Source organism: Sapajus apella, unplaced genomic scaffold (genome assembly GCF_009761245.1).
Source record: "Sapajus apella isolate SASKATOON/1434 unplaced genomic scaffold, GSC_monkey_1.0 scaffold127, whole genome shotgun sequence".
Classification (NCBI taxonomy): domain Eukaryota; kingdom Metazoa; phylum Chordata; class Mammalia; order Primates; family Cebidae; genus Sapajus; species Sapajus apella.
The window spans coordinates 1,034,994-1,059,785 of record NW_022437067.1 but is presented as its reverse complement, the minus strand read 5'-3'; the positions used below and the strand labels follow the sequence as shown (position 1 = coordinate 1,059,785).

Here is a 24,792-nt window from a genome sequence, read left to right as displayed (position 1 = left end):
TTGGCTGCCATGACCCTGACACCTTGGAGGGTCATGGGCCAATGACTTTGGAGAAAGTCCCCGTGTTCGGTTTCACCCGATGTGTCCTTGTGATTAGTGTGCCACTATGTGTCTTGGACAGGAAAGCCACAAAAGTGACACTGTGGCCTGTTCATTCCATCCGGCCAGTGGCTCACAGTGATCACTTTGTCACATGACTGATGAGGTTCCCTTTGAGCTCTTGATTAAGGTGGTATCTGCCAGCATCTCCGCTGGGAAGTTCCTTTTTTCTTTGCAATTAACAAGCATTTTGCTGGAGGTGCTCGGAAGCTATGCAAATGTGTCATCGCTCCCAGGCTTGGTCTGGGAGGCTGTCCCAGTGGACACCGTCCTCCCCCACCTGGGCTCTGATTCCCACTGTTGAACCACACCTGGGGACCCCCTCTTCCCTCTCAGGCTCCGACACCCAGCTCTGACCCCCAGCCACACACACTGGCACCCTCCTCACCCAGCCTGCGCACTGTGGACCCTGCTCCACCTGCCCCACCCAGGGAACCCACTTTGACAGTGAAGGGAAGGGGAAGGGGAAGAGGAAGAGCACCAGGCGCGCCTCTGTGTCTTCTTCTCCTCGGGGTTGTGAGATCCATCCACACAACCCCAAGGAGAAGCAGCTTCCGCTGCCCGAAGCTGCCGTTCACTTCCTGTCAGTCCCGCATGGTATTTCTCTGTGGGAATCGGGCCATTCGGCTGTCCACGCCATCGGGGCTGTTTCTGAGCCTCAGGACCTGAGGATATGACCTTACTTGGAAATACGGTGATGCTTGTAAGTAGCTAACATGAGGTCATACTAGAATAGGGTGAGCGCCTAATCCAGTGATCAGTGTCCTTATAAAAAGGAGAAACGTGGACAATACTCATGGACACAGAGAATGTCAAAAGAAGATTGGAGTTTTGCTGCCACAAGCCACAGAACTACCAAAAGCAGAAGGGAGGCCCAAGACATGTGTAAGGGTTATTCTCTGTAAGGTTTATTGCCGAGTTTAAAATGAGGAAACTGAGGCCTGCATGAGAACAATTAGATGCCAATTTATTCGGCTCCCGGGCGAGCTTCCGTGGTCCCGGAGAAAGAGGCCAGGGACGTCACGCCTGACTCCTCTCAGGCATGGGGTTATATAGGGAGGGAAGGCGCTCTGATTGGCTGTGGGGAAACAGGATGTGGACGTGACAAGCTGCTGTAGGTAGGTAGGCGGGATTTTCGGTGGACGGGCTGGATGGGGCCATACACTATTGGGCAGGTTTTGGCGGGGCTTCTTTTAAATTTTGGCGGCGTTTTCCAACGGTTGGCTAGGTGCCGGGTGCAGAGTTTAGTGCAGAGTGCAGATCCTGGTGCTGAGTGCAGAGGGGATTTCCAACGGCGGGCTGGGTGCCGGGTGCAGAGTTTAGTGCCGAGTGCAGATCCTGGTGCTGAGTGCAGAGGGGATTTCCAACGGCGGGCTGGGTGCCGGGTGCAGAGTTTAGTGCCGAGTGCAGAGGTGGGCGTGGTGAAGCTAGATGCTGAGTGCAGATTCTGGTGACATAATTTCAGGCGTGGAGAAGGATGGGCGTGTCCGAGCCCCGGGCGAGGCAACCGGCCTTACAACAGGCCTTTCCCTCACCCTTCAGAGACAGCGTGACCCTGCCAGCACCTCGGCTGTGGATGATGGCTTCCAGAGCTGTGGGAGACAGTTTCAGTCGCTGAAGCCACCTAGGTTGTGGTACCCAGGAAGCTAACACCACAGGTGGGAGTTTCTGTAGGGCATGCTCTTAGGAGAGGAATTGCTGAGCCAGAGGGTGAAGTAGGCAGGATAAGCTCCCTGTTCCCCCGAAAATCCGTGTCCTGAGCCTACGAGCCCGTGCACATGTTAGGGGACGTGGCACGCCTCTTGAAGTCTTCTCCCATTTGGGGCTGTTCGTCTTCCTTATTGATCCACGGATATTCCTTACATGATCTTGACAGTAAACCTCTCAGTTATGTGCTGTGATTGTCTTCTACTTTGTAGGTTTTCTTTTTTCTTTTTCTTTTTTTTTTTTTTTTTTTTTTGAGACGGAGTCTTGCTCTGTCACAAGACTGGAGTGCAGTGGTGTGATCTCAGCTCACTGCAACCTCCACCTCCCAGGTTCAAGCGATTCTCCTGCCTCAGTCTCCCGAGTCACAGGGATTACAGGCGCCCAACACCACGCCCAGCTAATTTTTGTATTTTTTGTAGAGATGGGGCTTCACCACATTGGCCAGGCTGGTCTCAAGCCCCTGACCTCAAGCGATCCCCCTACGTCAGCCTCCCAGCTCAGCCTCCCAAAGTGCTGGGATTACGGGTGGGAGCCAATGCGTCTGGCCTGAATGTAAGTTTCTAATTTAAATGTGGATGACTCCGGCAACTTTTCCTTTTGTGCCCAATGTTCTTAGTGTCTTATTTAAGAAATTCAGAGGTAACAAGGCTCCATTCTGACCCCCCATTTACTTCCCACTAACACACACACTGTAGTCGAATTTTGATTTTTCCCATCTGAGTCTTTCACCCACGTGGGACTGATCTTGGAGTGGATGTGAAGGAAGACCCCCGTTCTGTGCCTGCTGTCCCGCTGTCCTGCGTCTGTCCTGCATAGCGCTAGTCCTGGGGGCCTGTTTCTGGCCTTCTGATCCGTTCCATTGGTCTGTCTGTCTTGGCCAAAACACTTTACTGTCTTAATTTTACAGCTTTAGAATAAATCTTGATACCCGGCGGGGCACCCCTTCCCCCTTCCGAACTCTTGTTCCATTGTTCTTCCAAATAAACTTTAGAATTCACCAGAATAGAAGTTTCTCCTCTTGCCCTTGCATGTGGACACACACATTTCTGCTGGGATTGGATGGGGTTTGAGGGAGTCCACAGAGCAGTTCGGAAGGAACCGGCATCCTGACAACATTGAGTCTCTGGCACTTGAACTCGCAGGTATTTATTTGTTTAGACTTTTTTTTTTTTTTTTTTTTTTTTTTTTTGAGACGGAGTTTCCCTCTTGTTACCCAGGCTGGAGTGCAATGGCACGATCTCGGCTCACCGCAACCTCCGCCTCCTGGGTTCAGGCAATTCTCCTGCCTCAGCCTCCCGAGTAGCTGGGATTACAGGCACGCGCCACCATGCCCAGCTAATGTTTTGTATTTTTAGTAGAGATGGGGTTTCACCATGTTGACCAGGATGGTCTCGATCTCTTGACCTCGTGATCTACCCGCCTCGGCCTCCCAAAGTGCTGGGATTACAGGCTTGAGCCACCGCGCCCGGCCCTGTTTAGACTTTCTTATAGAAAAAAAGCTTTTATCATGAACAATTGCAAAGTCACAGCAATAGGCAGAATGACACTACGAAGCCGCGGCGCCCGCCCCTGCTCAGCGGTGTTCAGCCTTGCAGTATTCTTCTGCCTCTACCCCTCTCTGCTTGTGGTTCTGTACTAGCCTGTTTCCAAGAAGGTCCCAGGCATGATACCCTTTCACGTGTAAAAACCTTCCTGTATGCCTCTAACAGATACAAACTTATTTTTAGCATAACAACAAAATCATCATCAACCCCAATACAATTCATAATTTTTCTTTTTTTTTTTTTTGAGATGGAGTCTCGCTCTGTCACGGGCTGGGGTGCAGTGGTGCAATCTCAGCTCACTGCAGCCTCTGCCCCCCCAGGTTCAAGCAGTTCTCCTGCCTTAGCCTCCCGAGTAGCTGGGATTATAGGTGCACAACACCACGCCTGGCTAATTTTTGTATTTTTAGTAGAGACGGGGTTTCACCACGTTGGCCAGGCTGGTCTCGAACTCCTGACCTCAAGTGATCCACCCACCTCAGCCTCCCAAAGTGCTGGGATGACAGGTGTGAGCCACCGCACCCAGCCCAAAGTAATGATTTCTTAATGGAAACTAATGCCAGTTTATGCTCACCTGCAGGAGGAAGGAGGTAACAAAAATGTCTTCTGCAGCTGGTTTGCTTGAAGCTTGAATCGAGATGCCGGCAACGTCCCCAGGTGGCTTGCGGCCGACTTGTCTCTCCAGGCTCTTTCCACTTAAAGGCCCGCCCCGCCCCCGCTTTCCCCACGCCTTTTATTTGTTGAAGAAAGTGGGTCATTTCTTCCATTTATTTTTCTGTCAGTTTCCTTTGATGTTGCCCGAGGGGCTTCGTCACGGCCTCCGTAGAGGTCTGGGGCTTTTGCTGTGTGTTCTTGAGTACTTCATGGCTTTTGATGTGATTGTAAATGGTGGATTTTCCAAATCTTATTTCCTCATTATTTCTTCTGATAAATAGAAATATACTTGATTTTTATTACCGAAGTTTTACCTAGCAACATTACTAAGTTGATTTAATTACGTGACTTATCTGTATATTTGTTTGGATCTTCTACGTATAGTCATTTATCTGAAATAATGACCATCTTCCCCTTCCACTCCGTATGTATGCCTTTTATTTCTTTTCTTATTTTTATTTTTATTTTTTTTGAGACAGAGTTTCCCTCTTGTTGCCCAGGCTGGAGCGTGATGTTGGCTCACCGAAACCTCCACCTCCCGAGTTCAAGTGATTCTTCTGCCTCAGCCTCCCAAGTAGCTGGGATCACAGGCGCCCGCCACCATACCTGGCTAATTTTTATATTTTTAGCAGAGACAGAGTTTCACCATGTTGGCCAGTCTGGTCTTGAACTCCTGACCTCAGGTGATCCGCCCGCCTCAGCCTCCCAAAGTGCTGTGATTACAGGCGTGAGCCGCCAAGCCCAGCCGCCTCTTATTTCCTTTACATCTGATGATTCATTCTGGCTGTGGATGTGATGAATATTGAGAAGAGGTTTCACTGAGCATCCTTGTTTTGTTCTCAGTCTTAAGGGAACGTTTTTAATGTTTAAGTGTGACGTTTGCTGTGGTGATTTTTGGTGTGTATACTCTGTCACATTAAAGACGTTCATTTCTTTTATTCTTTTTTCTTTTCTTTTTTTTTTTTTGAGACAGACTCTTGCTCTGTCACCCAGGCTGCAATGCAGTGGCGTGATCTCGGCTCACTGCAGCCTCTACCTCCCGAGTTTGAGTGATTCTCCTGCCTCAGCCTCCAGAGTAGCTGGGATTACAGGTGCCTGCCATCATGCCCAGCTAATTTTTGTATTTTTAGTAGAGACGGGTTTTCGCCATGTTGGCCAGGCCGGCCTTGAACTCCACATCTCAAGTGATCCGCCCACCTCAGCCTCCCAAAGTGCTGGGATGTCAGGGGTGAGCAACCACGCACGGCCTAAAGATGTTCATTTCTAAAACAATTTTTCTAAGTTTTTTTTTAAAAGGCATAAATGGGATGTTTAATTTTATCAGTACTGTTTTCCCGTCGTTTACTGAGTTGATCATATAATTTTCCTCCTTTGATCTGTTGACGTGGTGGGTAAATTGATTTCTAATGTTACATGAGCCCACCTTGGTCACGATATGTTGCCTGTGCATTGCTGGATTCGGGGCAGTAAGACTTTGGTCTGGATTCCCGAGTCTGTGTCTATGAGTGAGACTGGACTCTAGTTTTCATCGTCAGGCTGTGGTGTCCAAAGCTAAGGGAGCCCCATGAAGTCAGCCAGGGACTGGGTCTCTGCTTCTCTTTCCCGAGAGTCTGTGGAACTGGAATACTTGGCACCTGCACGTTTTGTTTTGTTTCTTATTCATTAGGGGTCAAGCACCGTGCTAACATGAGAAATTGAAAAGGTTGCAAAACAGTGATGGTTTAATGACTGTCACCACAGCTGAGGGCCTCACTGTCATTTCACAGGCTTTTCCCATTCATCTAACAGTTGACCCAAACTCATATGTTTTTTCTTTTTCTTTTTTTCGAGACGGAGTCTTGCTCTGTTCCCCAGGCTGGAATGCAATGGCACTGTCTCAGCTCGCTACAGCCTCCGCCTCCTGGTTCAAGCGATTCTCCTGCCTCAGCCTCCCAAGTAGCTGGGATCACAGGCGTGCACCACCTACCTGGCTAATTTTTGTATTTTTAGTAGAGATGGGTTTCACCATGTTGGCCAGGCTGGTCTCAAACTCCTGACCTCAAGTGACCCACCCGCCTCGGCCTCCCAAAGTGCTGGGATTACAGGCGTGAGCCACTGTGCCCAGCCGATATTTCAGGAGACCTTCTTTCTGTTATTGCTAGTCCACTTAGAAGCCCACAGGAGGACATACACTTAATTTGACTTTTTTCTCTGTTTCTTCGGATGTCTAAAGTAGCACCTGTAATGAATACTTTGACCAATGAATAATCTGAACAGTTAATGTTAAATGCAGGTCTGAAGTTGTCGAGTGTTCCTGGTGGATTGAGCACGTGGTTACAATGTGGCCCCACGGGTGTTCCCGCTTTTTGCCTAAGTATTTTGCCTATTTCCAGACAACTCCACTACCTTCCTACTTATGGTTTCTGCATTTCTTTCTGACTTTTAAAATGTAATGCTTCTTAGCCGGGTGCGGTGGCTCACGCCTGTAATTCCAGCACTTTGAGAGGCTGAGGCGGGCAGATCACTTGAGGTCAGAAGTTCGAGACCAGCCTGGCCAACATAGTGAAACCCTGTCTCTACCAAAAATACAAAACGTAACCAGGCATGGTGGCGGGTGCCTGTAATCCCAGCTATCCGGGAGGCTGAGGTACAAGAATTGCTTGGACCCGAGAGGCGGAGGTTGCACTGAGCCAAGACCACACCATTGCTCTCCAGCCTGGGTAACAGAGCGAGACTCTGTCCCCGCACAATAGCAAAAAAAGTTAGTTTGATTTTCCTCTTGTTTTTAGTTTTTAATGTAATTCGATAATGTACTTCCCTTTAGCTTGGTTATTTCATCTGTATTTTTACCTTTACTTGAAAGTTTCTTATTTTATCTGTTCTTCAACTTTTTTTTTTTTTTTTTTTTGGAATTGAATTTTTTTTTTTCCCCCAGGCTGCAGTGCGGTGGCACCATCTCGGCTCACTGCAACCTCCACCTCCTGGGTTCAAACGATTCTCCTGCTTCAGCCTCCTGAGTAGCTGGGATTACAGGTGTGTGCCACCACGCCCAGCAGTGGGGTCACCTTAAACCACATGTTCAATTCACCAGGAAGACTCAACAACTTCAAATCTGCATTTTTGTATTTTAGTAGAGATGGCGTTTCACCATGTTGGCCAGGCTGGTCTCAAACTCCTGCTCAGGTGATCCTCCTGCCTCAGCCTCCCAAAGTGCTGGGATTATAGGCGTGAGCTACTGCGCCTGGCTGATTCTCATATTTTGGGGGTTTTTTTTTAGTAGAGACAGGGTTTTGCTGTGTTGCCAGGCTGGTCTCAAACTCCTGACCTTAAGTGATCCACTCGCCTTGACCTCCCAAAGTGCTGGGATTACAGGCCTGAGCCACCAGGCCTGGCTCGTTCTTCAACATATTTACGAGAATTAAAGTACAGTTCTACCCAGCATTTCTGGATGATTTTCGGTGTGATGCCAGCACACTGGGCAGCCATGTTCACAGCGGAGCTCCCACTGCTTCTTCAGCGCCTTTTCATGGGCCTCTGGGTTCTCCCACCCCGCTGCTCCCACCGGAGAAGCCCCCGAAGCTGCCCGTTCCTGGACCTTTCACAGCTTCCCTACAGAGGGTCAGGCAGCGCCTCCACCTGCAGGACCAGCTACCCTCATCCCTCCACCTCCTGCTTCTCCCACTGGCCTTGCCCTTGTGGATTCACGTGTTGAAAACAGTAAATCTGCCCCTCCTGTTAATGAGGACTCGGGAGAGGTCAGAGGTGAACGCCTGTTGGAAGTGCCGTCTTTAACTGAGGCTCCAAGTGTCTGTGGTTTAGTGTGATCACCTTGACTGGAACTGTGTGTGTAATGACACCTTTTATACGGCTGTCATCTGCTGGGTGTCCAGCAAAATGAGGTCATGGGAGCCACAGGGAAATCACAAGCACAGAGCAGAATAGGTTTGACCATCTTCTAAATATTTTCTGAAAACGCCGCCATTCAGAGACTAGCAGGTTAATCAGTTCTTTCAAATGGGAAAAATATGGTTGGAATTTTACCAGTGCCTTTAAATTCTGCCTGTCAGGACTTTAAAATGCAATTGTTTCCTTGTAAGTTTAAAAAATTACTGGCATTGATACATTAATAATTTATTCAAGAAACATTGCTAGGCATTGAAAACATTTTTAGTGAATTATTCTGAAGCAATTGCTAAGTTGGGCAATGAAAAACAGTCCTCCACAATGTTACAGTTTTAGCATCTCATACATAGTGTCACCGTTTATGTACATTTCACCTGGAATTACGCATTATTTCACTGTGAAATAGTAGTGCTAACCTTCCCATTGTGTCTCCATGATAGGCACATTGACCTACAAGCTTTCTTTTCTTTTTATTTATTTATTTATTTTAAGATGGGGTTTCACCATGATGGCCAGGCTGGTCTTGAACTCCGGACCTCAGGTGATACACCCACCTCGGCCTCCCAAAGTGCTAGGATTACAGGCTTGAGCCACCGCGCCCGGCCCTATAAGCTTTCTTTTCTTTTTTGCTCTTTGGAGATGGAGTATTGCTTTGTTGCCCAGGCTGGACTGCAGTGGTACAATCACGGCTCACTGCAGCCTTGACCTCCTGGGTTCAAGTGACCCTCCCACCTCAGCCTCCTGAACAGGCGGAGCTACAGGTGTGCAGCGCCTCTCCTGCTACATTCTTTTACTTTTTTTTTTTTCCTAGAGATGTGGTCTCGCTGTGTTGCTCAGACTGGTCGCAAACTCCTAGCCTCAGGAGATCCTCCCACCTCAGGCCCCAATGTTGCTGGGAACAGGGATGCGCCACTGTGCCCTGCTGATTTATAAGCATTCGACATCAGCTCTTTTGTATATTAATCATGGTACAAGCACCGTGTGATTGATAGGCATTAAAACCAATCACATACTTAAGGTGTAATAGAAAATAGGGTTTCTTGGGCGGGTGCGATGATTCATGCCTGTAATTCCAACACTTTGGGAGGCCAAGGCAGGTGGATCACTTGATCTCAAAAGTTTGAGACCAGTCTGGGCAACATGGCGAAACCCCGTCTCTACAGAAAATACAAAAATTCGCTGGGTGTGGTGGTGCATGCTTGTAGTCCCAGCTACTTGGGAGGCTGAGGCAGAAGGATCAGGAATTCGAGGCTGCCGTGGGCTATGATAGCACCACTGTACTCCAGGCTGGGCAACTGAGTCAAACCCTGTCTCAAAAAAATAAAAGGAAGTTAGACATTAAATTTAATTTTCACCAGAAAAATTAAGGAACTAAAGAGTTTGTCATTTTAACATTGTTTCTTTTTTCTTTTTTTGAGACAGAGTGTCCCTCTGTCGCCCAGGCTGGAGTGCCGTGGCGTGATCTCGGCTCAATGCAATCTCTGTCTCCTGGGCTCAAGCAATCCTCCTGCCTCAGCCTCCCAAGTAGCTGGGACTACAGGTGCTGCCACCACACCTGGCTAGTTTTTGTATTTTTATTAGAGATTGGGTTTCACCGTGTTGGCCAGGATGGTCTCAGACTCCTGACCTCAAGTGATCCGCCCGCCTCAGCCTCCCAAAGTGCTGGGATTACAGGCGTGAGCCACCACGCCCGGCCTGTTTCTTAAGTGAAATCATTTAATTCCAACATGTGGACACATAAGATTCAGCACCTAGAGTTCCACACGAGCAACCTCCTAACATTCCCAACATGATAACCAAAGTGTAACGATAATGTTGAAATTATTTAAGAATTATTTTTGGCACCGGATGTAGTGGGTCAAGTTTATAATCCCAGCACTTTGGGAGGCTGAGGTGGGCGAATCCTGGCTGAGACCAGGAGTTCAAGACCAGCCTGGGCAACAGAGAGAGACCCTCTGTCTCCACCAATAATTTAAAAATTAGCAGCGCATGTTAGTGTATACGTGTGGTCTTAGCTACTTGCAAAGTGGAGGCAGGAAGGCTGCCGGAGCCCAGGAGTTTGAGGCTGCAGTGAGCTGTGACTGCAACAGAGTGAGACCCCATCACAAAAGAAAAAAGACGTTGCCCCACCGTGTTCCAGAACATCACTTTACGCTCCCACCGGCAACGCGCGCCGATGCCAGCCTTCCAGAGCCTCGCCAGTGCTGGCGGCCAGCAGCATGTTGGTCTCAGGCGTTCCAATCAGTCTTTAGTGGTGTCTCATTACGGCTTCGTCCGCATTTCCCTGAAGATGCTGATGTTACTCCGAGGGTCAGAGCCATATCAGCCATTTGTATATCTCTTTTTTTGTGGCTATTCCACATCTTTTGATTTCTTTTTCTTTTGTTCACTTTTGAGATGGCGTTTCGCTCCTGTCCCCAGGCTGGAGTGCAGTGGCGCAATCTCTGCTCACCTCCGCCTCCGGGTTTCGCGCCGTTTTCCTGCCTCAGCCTCCCGAGTAGGCGCGTGCCACCACACACGGCTAATTTTGTATTTAATTATTTCAATTTTGTATTTGCAATGGCAGTGTAAAGTGATACTCCGGAATGCTCTTGGGCAATTTCTTTTTCTTTTGTGGCAGGGTCTCACTCTGTTGCCCAGGCTGGAGTGCAGTGGCGCTATGGCAGCTCACTATAGCCTCCCCTTGTTGGCCAGGCTGGTTTGGAACTCCTGACCTCAGGTGATCCACCTGCCTCGGCCTCTCACAGTGCTGGGATTACAGGTGTGCACTACCACACCTGGCCTCTTTTGACCTTTTAAACTGGTGTTTGCACTTTGTGTGGTTGATGGGAGCTCTTTGTGTGCTCCAGATCCAAGACCTGCGTCAGATATGTGTGTGCTGCAAACATTCTTTCCCAATCTGTGCATTATTTTCTTAATATCTTCTTTAAGAGAAATTGCTCATTCATAGTTTCTTTTAATCTATTATTTTATTGATCTGTATTTTGTGATCATCTTTTGTAGCTAATCTCTATCTCCCAGCATGGACGATGACAGCGACCTGTTCCCTGAGGACGAGCTTTTGCATGATTTCACCCTTTTGGAAGATGGTAATAAAGCTTTTTTTTTTTTTTTTTTTTTTGAGACTGAGTCTTGCGCTGTTGCCAGGCAAGAGTGCAGTGGAGCAATCTCGGCACACTGCAACCTCTGCCTGCTGGGTTCAAGTGACTCTCCTGCCTCAGCCTCCTGAGTAGGTGGGACTACAGGTGCCCACCACCACACCCAGGTAATTTTGTATTTTAGTAGAGATGGGGTTTCACCATTGTTGGAAACAGATGCTCAGTGCCACAAAGGAAAATCAGCACTGAGACAAACGATCTTTCAGCAACGCAACTTTTACTTCCTGGACTGCAGGAAGGGTAACCTCGCTAGCTATCTTGCCAGAGAGTACAATGAACAAAGGAAGACAGACATATTTATCCCTCACGCATTTGGGGTCGTCCTTACTGCTGTGCCTGATCTCCGTTGGTTGGAGCCAGACCTCACAATCTAAACTAAAACCCGATTGGCCAACAACTTAAAACTTTTCTGAACAGGTAAAAGCAGTGGAGAGCTGGGACATGCCTGTGAGCACGTCCAGCACAGCTACCTTGGTTAAAGTACAAGGACACAGAATGTACTACGTGTCTGTAAGCATGGTAGGTCTAACAGCTACATAGGATATGGCTTCACAAAGTTATTGGCACACTTATTCTTTAACGAGAAAGGAAACTTTAAAGAGGAACTTTTCCACTTCCCACAACCACGTTAGCCAGGATGACCTCGATCTCTTGACCTTGTGATCCGCCTGCCTCGCCTCCCAACGTGCTGGGATTACAGACGTGAACCACCGTGCCCAGCCGATAAAGCTTCATTCGCAGTAACACAACTCTCAGCAACAAGAAAGAAAAATGACATGCTTCATAGTCCCCCTGTAACTCCCTTTACTCTGGGGGAGGAGAGCCTTTACACTCACATTTTTCTCTCAAAGAGGGAGCTTATATTATTGTCCTTATTTGAAAGAAAGACAAATTGTGGCTGAGATTTCGAAAGCAGCAGACCATAGTTTTCTAGTTTGCAACATCAGTATTGAGAAATCTGATGCCATTTTTATCCCAGTCCTTTGAATGTGACCTATTTTTGTTTTCTTTTCCTGGAAGCTTTTTTAAAAAATCTCTGATGATCTGAAATTTTTCTGAGACGTGCCTTGATTTGGTTCTAGTTCTGGGCTCCGGCAGGCCATCCTGATCTGGAAGCACGTTTCCTTCCCACCCCACTCCCCCCCCACCTCATTTTGGGTTCTGTTGTGTGCTGAGTCAGCGGCCCGTCTCCCGGCGCTGTGTGGCCTTCTCCACCCACTGTCTCCCTCTCCTGCTCCCCTTGTGACTGTGGCTTTCTGCCTTTTCCGTCATTTTTACTGAGATTTAATGAAGGGAAGAAACCCCGTGTTGAATTTGCTGTTTTGCTGGAAGTCCACTGTAGTCTTCTGAGACAGTGACCTTCAGCCTCTTTTGCCTGAGAACCCCTTTACATCCTTAAAAATCATTGAAAACCCAGAGAACATTTGCTTATGTTGCCTATATCTTTCAATACTTGCTGTGCCAAAAATTAAAGCTGAAAACATTTCAATACTTAGTCATTTAAAATAGCAATAACAAACCTATTAGCAGTAACTTCAAGAATCGGGTTCCCCAGAAGGCAGCTGGAGTCTCACAGCTATCTGCTGTGACGTCACACGTCCTGTGGCCTCTGAAAGACTCCACTGTACACTCATGGAAAGAGAAGACAGATGGCAAGCCAGTGTGATGATGAAGACAGTTTCACCTACAGGCTCTGAAAGACACTAAGGAACTCTCAGCGTTCCCTGGATTTTGCTTTGAGAACCATCAAGTTAGAGATTGTCAAGATTTATCCTAAAACTGGTGGGTGGATAGGTGGGGCGCGGTGGCTCGTGCCTGTAATCCCAATAATTTGGGAGGCTGAGGCAGGTGGATCACCTGAGGTCAGGAGTTCGAGATCAGCCTGGCTAACAGGGTGAAACCCTGTCTCTACTAAAAATACAAAAGTTAGCTGGGCATGGTGGTAGGTGCCTGTGGTCCCAGCTACTCGGGAGGCTGACACAGGAGAATTGCTTGAATCCAGGAGGCGGAGGTTGCAGTGAGCCAAGATTGCGCCACTGCACTCCAGCCTGGGCGACAGAGAAAGACGCCATCTCGAACAAACAAACAAACAAAAACCTGGCCGGGTGTGGTGGCTCACACCTGTAATCCCAGCACTTTGGAAGGCCAAGGTGGGTGGATCACTTGAAGTCAGGAGTTCAAGACCAGCCTGGCCATCATGGGGAAACCCTCTACTAAAAACATAAAAATTAGCCAGGGGTGGTGGAAGACGCCTCTAGTCTCAGTTACTCGGGAGGCTGAGGTGGGAGGATGCCTCGAACCCGGGAGGCGAAGGCTGCAGAGATCCAAGAGGGCGCCACCGCACTCCAGCCTGGGCAGCAGAGCAAGACTGTGTCAGACTCACGACTACGCCAAATGTCACGCTGAGGTCCAAAGGGAGTGGGCGGGTGAGCAGCAGGAGCACTCGGGGCCGCAGGCAGGTGAGCAGGGGTGTCCTCCGACGGCAGCTCCCGGCAGCTTTCTCTCACGCCGTCTGCCTGTCCCGGCTGCCTGGTCTGGCGGCTCCCTCGCCTGCCGCCTTCAGGGTAGCAGCTCCGCTCTTTCTCTGGGCACAGCTGAGCCGTGCTGTGCCCTGGCGCCCCCCGCCCCCGTTCGCCTCACAGACCAGCCCTGGCTCTCTGTTTCTCTCTCTCTCTGGGCACCAGCGCCCCAATCCCACGGAGTCCCCCAGGCTGCTCGCCTCTGCCCTGGGTTCCTTACACCCTGTCTCAAAAAAGAAAAAGGTTTATCCTCAAACTTCAGAAGCAAATGCTTGATCTGCTTTTTGTTTTTTTAACTCTTGCCTCGATTTCTAGAAAGACATGAATTAGAGGATCCGGGGTTTGACATCAGGTCTCTTCTGCAGGAAGCGGAGGATGACGCGGACCCAGAACACAGCAGGTGACTCCCGGGGCGGGTGCGGGTGGGGGCTGCTCCCTCCGTCCCTCCCTCCCACAGGCCGCAGCCCCGCAGGCCACACGAGGAAGGCGTTCCGAGGCTGCAGCCGGCATGGTGGCAGCTGGCGTCCTTTTCACCCTAAGCTCAGTGAAAGAACAAGATACCGGTGCTGACAAAATGAAGCGGAAAACAGCTGAGGACAGAATGCAGGCGTCTCACCTGCGACAGAACCTGAGCGCCCTGGATAAGATGCATGAGCAGCAAGTCCTCTTCATTGAGAAGACGAGGTGAGCGGGCCTGAGGCCACTGCGCCTGCCACCTCCTGCTGCCCCCCCAGGCCGTGACACGGGTGCCGCAGGGGTGGCCCTGTGCCTGTCGCCACCTTGGGAGACTGCCCGGGAGGGTCTCTCAGGGTCTCTGTGGAGGAGAAGCTCTGCAAGCCCCACCCAGGAGCTGGTGCCCAGCGCTCCCAGCCCTCTTCCCACAGAGAAGGCGGAAACAAGTGCCCTGCCCCCCAGCATCCCCCGAGTCACCGGCTGTCAAGCCTTTGCTGTAGTTTCTTCCTCTGTGTATGTGTGTGTCTATATTTAATATCTATGGGGTTTTTTGCTAAACTATTTTAAAGCAAATTACAGGTACGCTAATTCATGCCTAAATATTTCAGTGTCTCCTCAAAAATCAAAACATTCAGCTGGGAGGGTGGTGCCTGTGGTCCCAGCTACTCGGGAGGCTTGAGCCCAGGAGGTCAGGGCTGCAGGGAGCCTAGGTGGCAGAGCAAGGCCCTGTCTTTGAAAATAAAAAATTAAAAGACAAACGTTCTTCTGCATAGCTTGGGCCCCTAACATGGGTTCTTCACCTATGGAAATGACGATTTCCCTCAGATGCTCCTGGAGCGGCCCTGTGTCTTCCAAGTGACCATCACGGCCGGCCACAGGGGGTCACACCTGCCATCCCAACACTTTGGGAGGCCAAGGCGGGTGGATCACCTGAGGTCAGACGTTCAAGACCAGCCTGGCCAACACGGTGAAACCCTATCTCTACTAAAAATACAAAAGTTAGCTGGGCCTGGTGGCAGGCGCCTGTAATCCCAGCTACTCGGGAGGCTGAGGCCGGAGAATCACTTGAACCCGGGAGGCGGAGGTTGCAGTGAGCTGAGATCACACCACCACACTGCAGCCTGGGAGACAAGTGAGGCTCTGTGTTGAAAAAAAGCAAAAAAAAACAGAGCGACCCCCAGAGTTTGTGCTCTGGGCTTTGCTCCGTTGTTGGTAACTGAGGCCAGGGTCACCCCAGGGGCTAGTGTGTGAACCGGGGTTCCTTCCGGCCCACGCCCTACTGGCGATCCGGGCCTGCCTGGTCTGCACCCTGGAAGGCTGTGGAGAGCTGCAGCTGTGTCCCCTCCCGTGGCCCCCAGACCTCCCGCCACGTACCCGTCACACGCGGGAGCACACTTGTTTACGCAGACACGGGTCCCCCGCTCCTGCACCATCCTTGGCCCCGAGACCACCTCACCTTCAGGTGGGGCCACACTGCTGCCCCTGGGCAGGGTTTTCCAAAAACAGACAACAGGACCCTTCTTGTGTGGCTTGAAGGTGTTAGAGAGACTCCTGGCCTGGACAAGGAGGCCTCTGGGGCCTGGCCCTGCCTCCCCGGCCCCACTGCCACTTCGGAGGCTGGAGTTTCAGGGAAGCATCATCTGACCCTCGCTTCCTTGTTCCAGAGGGGAGCTGCGCGCCTGTCGGCAGAGGCAGGACCTGACCCGCAGGCAGCAGGAGGCCACGGCGGCCGAGATCGCCGCAGAGGGACAGGCCGGCAACGCGTAGGTGGCCCTCGCCACAGGGCAGGGAACAGGGCGTGAGATCAGGGCCAGAGGCTCCTTCCTTCACCGGAAGGGGAGCACAAGGCGCCTGCTATGTTCAGGCCAGTGAGGCGCCCCAGTGTGTGGCCATGACACACAAACACACAGAAGCACATGAGGTCGGCAAAGCCGGGGCTGGAGGGCACCGGGGCTGGGTCACTGGGAGGCAGGGCGCGTGGGTCCACGGTCAGGGGAACAGCAGAGCAAGGAGCAGCAGAGCAAGGCCGCCCAGGGCGGGGTGAGAGGTGAGAGGACCACATGGGTCCCATGCTCGCTCACAGCAGGAGGGCCTGGGGGAACTGACAGTCACTGCATCCCTGAGCGTGGCTCCGCTGCCTCAGCTCCGGCCTCACCTCCGACCCCGGGGACACAGGGCGCCTGCCGAGCTCAGCCCAGCCCAGCCCTTGGAAGGCCCCAGCAGGGTGCCCGTCCTGGAGTGGCTGGTGCAGCCGTGAGGAGCGGAGGCCCAGCAGCCAGGGCCGAGGGAACCGGCAGCTGCTCCTGGCTGGGGGGTAAGGGCTCCTGGCCACTGTGGGCTGGGGGCCTGAGGGTCGAGGAACAGATGGGGCTGCCCAGGCCTCTGCGGGGCTTTGACCTGCCACATTCCTGGACCGTGTAACTCGGGGTGTTCGGGTGACCGCCGTACCCAGCCAGCTGCTGAAAGCCCACCTCCTGCGCACACGGCTGGGACCTCCAGCTGGCTTCACGCTGTGCGGCTCTCGTGGGCACACTGTCCACTGCTCAGGAAGTGGTCTCTAGGAGCGTGGCTGGGCTGGCGCTGGATGTGCACTGGGGTGGATGACACCAGGAGGGGAGCAGGAGGGAGGGAGGGACCCAGGGCAGCCCCGACACGAGGGCCTGGGGCTCATCATGTGTGCCCACATGCCCAGTGGGAAGTGGGCATGGGGTGAGCCTCCCGCCGGCCCCACACTCCTCACCTGCTCCGTGGCCCAGCTCAAGACTTCCCTCCTGAGGGAGAGGAGGCCGAGGGGTGCCAGGCGAGCCTGGGTGGCCCCGGAGTGACCCAGGCCTGACGCACACCCGGCCTGTCCCTTCACCTCTGCAGGGCTGCCGTGGGCCGTCTGCAGGCCGTGTCCAGACGCCTGTTTGCGGAGCTGGAGAACGAGAGCAACCTGCAGTTGAGAACTGAGGCCATGCTGAAGGAGAGCGAGTGAGTCAGGGCAGAGCCGGGGCTGGCAGCAGGCGGGTCCTTCCCACCTGTGGGCAGAGAAGCAGATCTGGGGGTTTCTGTTCTGCACTCGACGGGCAAACACTGGGAGATGGAAAGAGGACTGAGCGAAAGCCGTGGTTGGAAGGAGTAGCCTTCACGCTGCATTCCTCAGTTTTCCTGGGTTTGTTTGTGTTCCTGGCAACTCCACAATCAGGTTCCTTTTCCTCCTTCCTGGTTTCTCGTGCTCTGCGCTTCCACAGAACGGCGAGCTGGGTTTGCAGAGGCCGGAGAGACAGCTGCCTCCTTGCCCTGAATACTTGCCTGTGGAGCTGGGGTTGGAGGCACCGAGTGGCCTCTGATGAGTTTAGCAAGAAGGGGTTTGGGAAGGTGCACGAATTGCCCAGAGTGACCGAGGGGACCCTGAGCTGACCTTAAGAAGGACTCCCAAACCACACAGCCCCCCAGCCCCGGGAGCTGCGGCCAGGTCCGTGACGTCCACAGCACTGACCCTGCAGGTGCCTGGGATGACCTGAGCCTTCCAGCCTGGGCAGGGCGGGGGAAACAGAGAGGGCTGAGTGCTGGCCTCAGGCCACACTGCCCACAAGAGTGCCCATCTCATACCGCCGGCCTCCTGGGTCCTAACATTTTGACCCCACCCCACTGAAGACAGCACTGGGCCCTGAGCCAATCTCTGACCCGAGCTAGCTGTGATGTGGTCGCGACTCAAGCTGGGATCCAGTGCCCTGCACCGTGGCCCACCTGTGTAGCAGCAGGAGGGGTGCAGCGGAGGCCACTGAACCCCGCTGCAGCTGAGCATGGAGGAGAGCACCGTCCCCGTGGTCCTCCTTTGACAACTGGCCGTGTTGTGCCCGCCTCTCACTGCTCAGCAGCACCTGCACCAGGGCTGGGGGCTCCACAGGGCTAATGAACCCTGTACGGTTCTCAGGCTAATGAACCATAGACAGTTTGTGGGGCTGATGAACCCTGGGAGGCCTCACTTTACGAGCTTGCTGTGATTGTCTACTTCTTTAAAAAAAAAAAAAAGTTTTCGGCTGTGCCCAGTGGCCCATGCCTATAACCCCAGCACTTCAGGAGGCCAAAGCAGGCGGATCACCTGAGGTCAGGACCAGCCTGGCCAACATGGCGAAACCCCATCTCTGCTAAAAATACAAAAATTAGCTGGGCATGGTGGTGCATGTCTGTAATCCCAGCTACTCGGGAGGCTGAGGCAGGAGAATCCCTGGAGCCAATGCAGAGGTTGCAGTGAGCCGGGATTGCACCACTGCACTTTATGATGAGCGACAGGGGCAGGAAGACTCTGTCTTTAAAAAAAAAAGGAGGGGACCGGGTGGGGTGGCTCACACCTGTAATCCCAGCACTTTGGGAGGCCGAGGCAGGTGGATCATCTGAGGTCAGGAGTTCAAGACCAGCCTGGGCAACATGGAGAAACTCGTCTCCACTGAAAATACAAAATTAGCCAGGCACGGTGGCTCATGCCTGTAATCCCAGCTACTTGGGAGGCTGAGGCAGGAGAATTGCTTGAACCTGGAAGGCGAAGGTTACAATGAGCCAGGATCGTGCCACTGCACTCCAGCCAGGGCAACGAGAGTGAAACTCCATCTCAAAAACAAAAAGTCTTATTTTGAAACAATTCCGAACTTATAGAAGAGCTGCAAAATGGCACTCAGACCCCTGTCCGGGAGCCGTCCCCGGAGCCCACGTGGGCATTGTGTGAGGGTGGCTCCCTCGCCTCCCACAATCAGGAAGAGCCTCAGTCCTTCTGGGACAGTCAGAGCTTGTGGTTCTGAGATCACAGCTGGGGCTGTCCCACGGGGTGCCCGTGCTCAATGCGTCCGGCGTGATGAGCTGTTCCCCTCAGTGTCCCCTCGTGGGACGCATGATGGCTGCCAGCTCTGCCATGGAGCCGCCGGCTTCTTCAGTGCGGTGATGCCGTTTCCCTGGAAACTGATGCGCAGCCTGAGGGGAGAAGCGCTGAGGCCAGGAAATCCCACGGCGCTGGCATCCGACGGTGTTTCCTGCCGGAACTGATTCCTGCTGTCGTGGCTTCTAAGGGGTGGTTTTCCAGTTCCACCATTCCTTCCTGTTACTTGGCTTTCCACCGTTAGGACAGCGTTCTCTCCTCCGTGTTTGCTTGCCGTGCAGGCTCGGGTTGCTGTGTCCCGGGGGCCATGACCCAGCCCATCGTGATTTGTCTGGGTGCCCTAGCCACCCCACGTTTGGTGGTGGCTTCCTTCCACATCCTGCGTTCGTGTCCCTGTCGCTCTGTGGGCATTTTCGGGCACAGTGAGAGGCTCAGGTTCCCCTTAATATTCCCTGCCCCTGCCTGGACCCAGCCCCTTGACCAGCAGTAGACGGAGGCGGGAAACACCGGCACAGCTCTGCCCACCTGCCTGCCTGGCTGTGTTGAAACCTCCCGTTCACATCTATAATTCCAATTGCAACCAAAGCCGCAGGTCTGTTCTCACCCACCTTCTCTGATGGCGAGAACCCTGCCTCCCACCGTCCTCGTTTCAGGCAGATAGCCGGCCCGTCCCTCCCCGCAGCCGGCCCCGGACTCCGGACTCTCCTTGCGCGGCCCCGAGCCCCCAGAACCCACCTGCTGCCCTCCTCCTGTGGGCCTGGCTGCTGCTGGCTGCCCGTGGACTTTGACTCAGCTTTATCTGGGTCTAATTTGCATGCAGCACAAAGCATCCGGAACGTTCCCCGCACGGCCTAAGTGGGCAGCCCCACCCCACCAGGCCACCTCTTGTCTGCTCTCCACCTGTGGGGTTAGGTCTTCTAGGACTTTGCCAGCGGACGCTTGCAGTGAGCTTCCCAGTGCCCGGCTCCCGGCTACAGCCTGACGCAGGGGCTCATGGATGGCCCCATGTGTCCACGGCTGGGCATCCTGTGTGCACCTGCGTATGTCCCTGTGCGTGTCCATGTCTGGGTGTCCTGTGTGGCCATGCATGTGTCAACAGCTGGGCGTCCTGTGTGTTCCCGTGTCTGTCCACGGCTGGGTGTCCTGCATGTCCCTGCATGTGTCCACAGCTAGGTGTCCCACAAGGCCCTGAGTGTGTCCCTATGTGTGTCCATGGCTGGGTGTCTCATGTGGCCCTGCATGTGGCCCTGTGTATGTCCGTGGCTGTGTCCCACATGTCCTTGCATGTGTCCCTGTGCGTGTCCGTGGCTGGGTGTCCCACATGGCCCTGCGTGTGTCCCTGTGTGTGTCCGTGGCTGGGTGTCCCACATGGCCCTGCATGTGTCCCTGTGCGTGTCCACGGCTTGGTGTCTCACGTGGCCCTGTGTCCACAGCTGGGTGTCATGTGTGGCCTCATGTCTGTCCATGGCTGGGTGTCCTGCTTGGGGAGCTGCCCACTATTCGTTTACTTCCCTGCTGGGAATGACTGTGCCAGTCCCCAAGGTTCCCTGGGTTCCAGGCATATTCCCGCTGGGTCCCATTGGAGGTAGCACCCCTCCCACTCACAGTCAAGGTCTCCGTGGCCAATGTGGAAACTCCTTTTGTTGTCTCTGGGTCCGGGGTGTAAGGAGCACCAGATGGCGAAGCGCAGTTTCAGCTTCCAGGCAATGGAATTGTTTCAGGGTCTCTCTTCCAGGCCTCCTCCCTCCGGAACGGGGGCGTCCTAAGCAATAGAGCCCAGTGCAGAGGGCACAGAAACAAAATAGCCATGGGTGTGTGAGAGGGGCATATTGGGGAGCACAGTCTCTGCTTCCAGGAATCCTCGGTTGTGGCTCTGGGACAAGAGGCTGGCACAAGGCTGGCCACTGCTTCGGGACAAAAGCTGCGTTCTGGGGATGGCGCCTAAACCTTGCTCAGTTCATGTCCCTGCTGCCACACTGTGAGTGTCATCTGCAGCCTCAGAACAAGCCACGCAGCCCTTAGCCACCTAAGGCAGCGGGTGTGATGGCCTCGGTTTCTGAGGGTTGGGGTCAGGGCGGCTCACAAGGTGCCAGCCACATGGGTGCCACCGAGGGCCCGCTGAGTGGGGAGACCTATTCCCATGCTCACTCACCCGGCCGCCGGCCGAAGCTCTGGGTGTGTGTGATAGGGACCTCCTCATGGGGCTGCGCCCTGAGTGGCCACCAAGTCCCCCAAGTGGCTGCCGTGCAGCCTAAGAGACAGAAATAGAAGCTGCATGTCGTCTGGAGGCGACGCTGTCACCGCTGCTGTGTCCAGGCTTGCCCGAGACCCTGTGTGGGGGGCTCCGGTGTGAACACCCAGGGGTCCCTGTTGTCATCTTGGAGACTGGATTCCGCATGGCTGCGTCTCACATGCAGCATCACCAGGACCAGCTGCTGTGCACGCAAGGAGCTGGAACATGCATGGGAAGCCGTGCGGTTTGCCCATCCCGCCTGCAAGATGATCGGCTTGCTGGAGGTCGCGTTGGATGAAACACGGGGCGTGAGCAGCTCAGAGAGCCGCGTGAGGTGGGACCTCACTCAGAGGGCAGAGCGGGGAAGCCACGTCCAGGGTGCGTGTCGCTGCTCAGCCGTGGTAGAAGACCCCAGAGTCTCAAAAGGAAATGGCACCCAATGGGGCTCAGTGGCACCTCCGCTGCTGGCAGCCCGGCCATCGCATGGCAGCAGCACCAGCCAGCCTGGGAGGGCAGCATTCCGGTGGCTGAGCGCTGCCGAGCCTCACCCCGTGACGTGCAGCCCTGTCCCCACCCAAATCTCACCTTGAATTGTAATAATCTCCATGTGTCAAGGTGAGGCCAGGTGGAGATAATTCAGTTATGGGGGCAGTTTCCCTCATACTGTTCTCATGGTAGGGAATAAGTCTCACGAGATGATTTTTATTTTGAGATGGAGTTCGTTCTTGTTGCCCAGGCTGGAGTGCAATGGCACGATCTCTGCTCTCCGCAACCTCCACCTCCCAGATTCAAGCCATTCTCCTGCCTCAGCCTCCCAAGTAGCTGGGATTGCAGGCGCCTGCCACCATGCCTGACTTATGTTTGTATTTTTACTAGAGACGGGGTTTCACCATGTTGGTCAGGCTGGTCTCAAACTGCTCACTTTGTGATCTGCCCACCTCGGCCTCCCAAAGTGCTGGATTACAGGCGTGAGCCACCGCGCCCGGCCGAGATGGATGGTTCCCCTGCACAGGCTGTTGCCTGCCACCATGTAAGACGTGGCTTTGCTCCGCATTCGCCTCCCCCTGTGGTTGTGAGGCCTCCCTTGCAATGGGGAACTGTGAGTCCACCAAACCTCTTTTCTTTATAAATTACCCAGTCTCAGCTGTGTCTTTATTAGCAGCGTGAGAACAGACTAGCACATGCCATCCTGACCCAAGCAGCCGTGGGGTGGCCGAGAACAAGGCTGGCTAAGCCACACACAGGTCTCCTGTCCACTTCCCTATGGAGGACTCTTTTGGGAGCAGCCTCATGGGACCCCAGCGTCCTCACACTCTAGGTCCACTCTGAGAAGTGCCACACCTGCCCTTCCCCAAACCACCCCAAGTGAGAGCTGCAGAGCTGTCCCCTCCTGAGGCATGGCAGGCACCCGCCTGCTCCTGAGACCTGCCTCCCGGCAAGGGAAGGGATGCGTTCCTGTGGTTCCCAGGGCCTCCCGAGCTGGGGTCTGCTTCTGTGGGGGGCACAGGCTGGCGGAAGGGTCTGTGGACTTGCCTCATGGGCATTTCCTGCCCAGCAGGCTCCAGGAACCCACCAAGGAGGCCCTAGAGATGGCCCTGCCCAGGCAAACCACCTCCCGGTCCAAATGCCTGTGCTGGGCTTGCGTGTGTTCCATTCCTGTGCCCAGGGGGCTGCTGCAGGTGCCTGAATCTGTGCTGGCGGCTTAGATACAGTCTCTCATTCACTCATCCTCCCACACATGGTAAGAGGGCACCCACTGCTTGCCAGACACCGTCCTAAGCCCATGAATGAAGCACCAGAGTCCTGCCTGGTGAAGCCTGCTTTGGTGGTGGGAGGCAGGCTGTGAGTGATCATGTGTTCTGCGCAGCCTCGTCACATGACCGCCGCCTTCTCACGCCCAGCTCAGCTCAAAGAGGAGGCTCCCGGCACGCCCCACTCAGCCGTGAGGGACCCCCAGCAGGCACAGTGGCCAGGACTGCTGTGAGGCTTCTCTGACTGCACCCATGTCCCGTCACTGCAGTGACAAATCCCACAAACGTCACAGCTCAGCAGGGCGCGGATTTATGAGCTTGCAGCTCTAGAGGTTGTTGGCCTAAAGTCAAGGTGTGCGCAGCACTGGTTCCCCACGGAAGCCTCCACGGAGAATCCGTGTCCTCCCTTTTCAGCTCCAAAGCTGCCTGCATTCCTCCGTCTCCACAACCAGCCGGTCCCATCTCTCCAACCTTCATCGCTGCCTTTCCGACTGACCACACCAGCTCTTCCGATAAAGGGGACTTCAGTGGGGTGCCCATCTACTTCAGCTCGCGGGACTCCTAAATCAATTACTACTGCCAAAAACTCCTTCCACCCATCCACGCTGAGATACTCTGCCCTGCTGCCCGCCCTGGAACCAGCCCAACTCCCTCCCAGGTCCAGCAGCGCCCCAGGGCTCCACCTTCCCGGTGCAACTGGGAGCCCCTCATAGGCAGCATCCCTGCCCGGGTCCCCGCGCACTTCAGAGCTCACCTCGGTGCTTTCCAAGGGCGCAGGACTTTCCTCACTGGAGCCACAATGAAAGACATGTCTTCTGTATGTGGTCAGACTCTCAACAGCTGGATGCAGTGGCTCACGCCTGTAATCCCAACACTTTGGGAGGCCAAGGTGGACAGACTGCTTGAGCCCAGGAGTTTGAGATTAGCCTGGGAACATGGTGAAACCCCATCTCTACAAAAAATACCAAACTTAGCTGGGCATGGTGGCGTGCACCTATAGTCCCAGCTACTCAAGAGGCTGAGGTGGGAGGGTCAGTGAAGCCAGGAGGTTGAGGCTGCAGTGAGCTGAGACTGTGCCACTGCACTCCAGCCTGGGCAACAGAGTGAGACTCCAACTCAACAAACCTTCCAGCAGGTTCTCTCTCCAAACATTCGGATTCCTTCTTCTGCATGATTTTCTGGCGTCTCAGCTTTCTGCAGTGCAGGTGTCTCCTGGGTCCAGGTTTCCTTGACCAGCTGAGCGGATGACAGGAGCCACCCATGGTGGGTGGGTGAGCTGGCGGCACGGCCACCTCAGACGCCCAGGCCAGGCTCGGGCAGGCTCTTCCCTCTGTGGCCTGACAAGGTTGGATTTCATTCCCACACACCTTCCCCAGGTCCCGCCGTGTAGATTAGCTACCTTCTTCCCCTCTGGGATCCTTCTCTTCTCAGGTCACACTTTGTTCCTGCCCCTGGGAGCATCTGGGCCAGCGGGGATGGCAAGAGGGGCATGAGGAGAACTGGCGGCGCTGCAGGGAGGTGCTTCAGGGCCTTCAGGCATCAGAGCCCGCCTTTGAGGGCAGGGAGGGCTGCTTCCCTGCGGACGGATGGGCAGAGGGGGCTTGGCGGTTTGGGGCTCACATGGGTGCAGACCCCCTCAAATGTCCTCACTCCTGTCCTCAAAATCCCAGTCTTCCCCAATCCACCTCTGCTCTGCTCTGAATGCTGGCGCCCCTGAAATTCACGTGCCCCTGGAACTCAGCCCCATTGCTCATCAGTCTTTGTGTCCAGTAAAGAGATGCCTGACACTGGGTCACATAAAGAAAAGAGGTTGGCCGGGCGGTGGCTCAAGCCTGTAATCCCAGCACAGTGGGAGGCCGAGGCGAGTGGATCACGAGGTCAAGAGATCGAGACCATCCTGGTCAACATGGTGAAACCCCGTCTCTACTAAAAATACAAAA

The 24,792-nt window shown here is 53.8% G+C and overlaps 1 protein-coding gene across 1 annotated transcript in view; it reads left to right on the top strand.

Annotated features, from left to right (window-relative positions):
* Nucleotides 1-10,892: 10,892 nt before the first annotated feature.
* LOC116539260 (cilia- and flagella-associated protein 74-like) overlaps nt 10,893-24,792 on the top strand; it is a 20,935-nt gene continuing 7,035 nt past the window's right edge. The window contains exons 1-5 of the mRNA XM_032262006.1: nt 10,893-10,972; nt 13,876-13,960; nt 14,101-14,244; nt 15,678-15,776; nt 16,882-16,986. Of these exons, the coding sequence (XP_032117897.1) occupies nt 10,906-10,972; nt 13,876-13,960; nt 14,101-14,244; nt 15,678-15,776; nt 16,882-16,986 (500 nt within the window). The 5' untranslated portion in view covers nt 10,893-10,905. The remainder of the gene's footprint in view (nt 10,973-13,875; nt 13,961-14,100; nt 14,245-15,677; nt 15,777-16,881; nt 16,987-24,792) is intronic.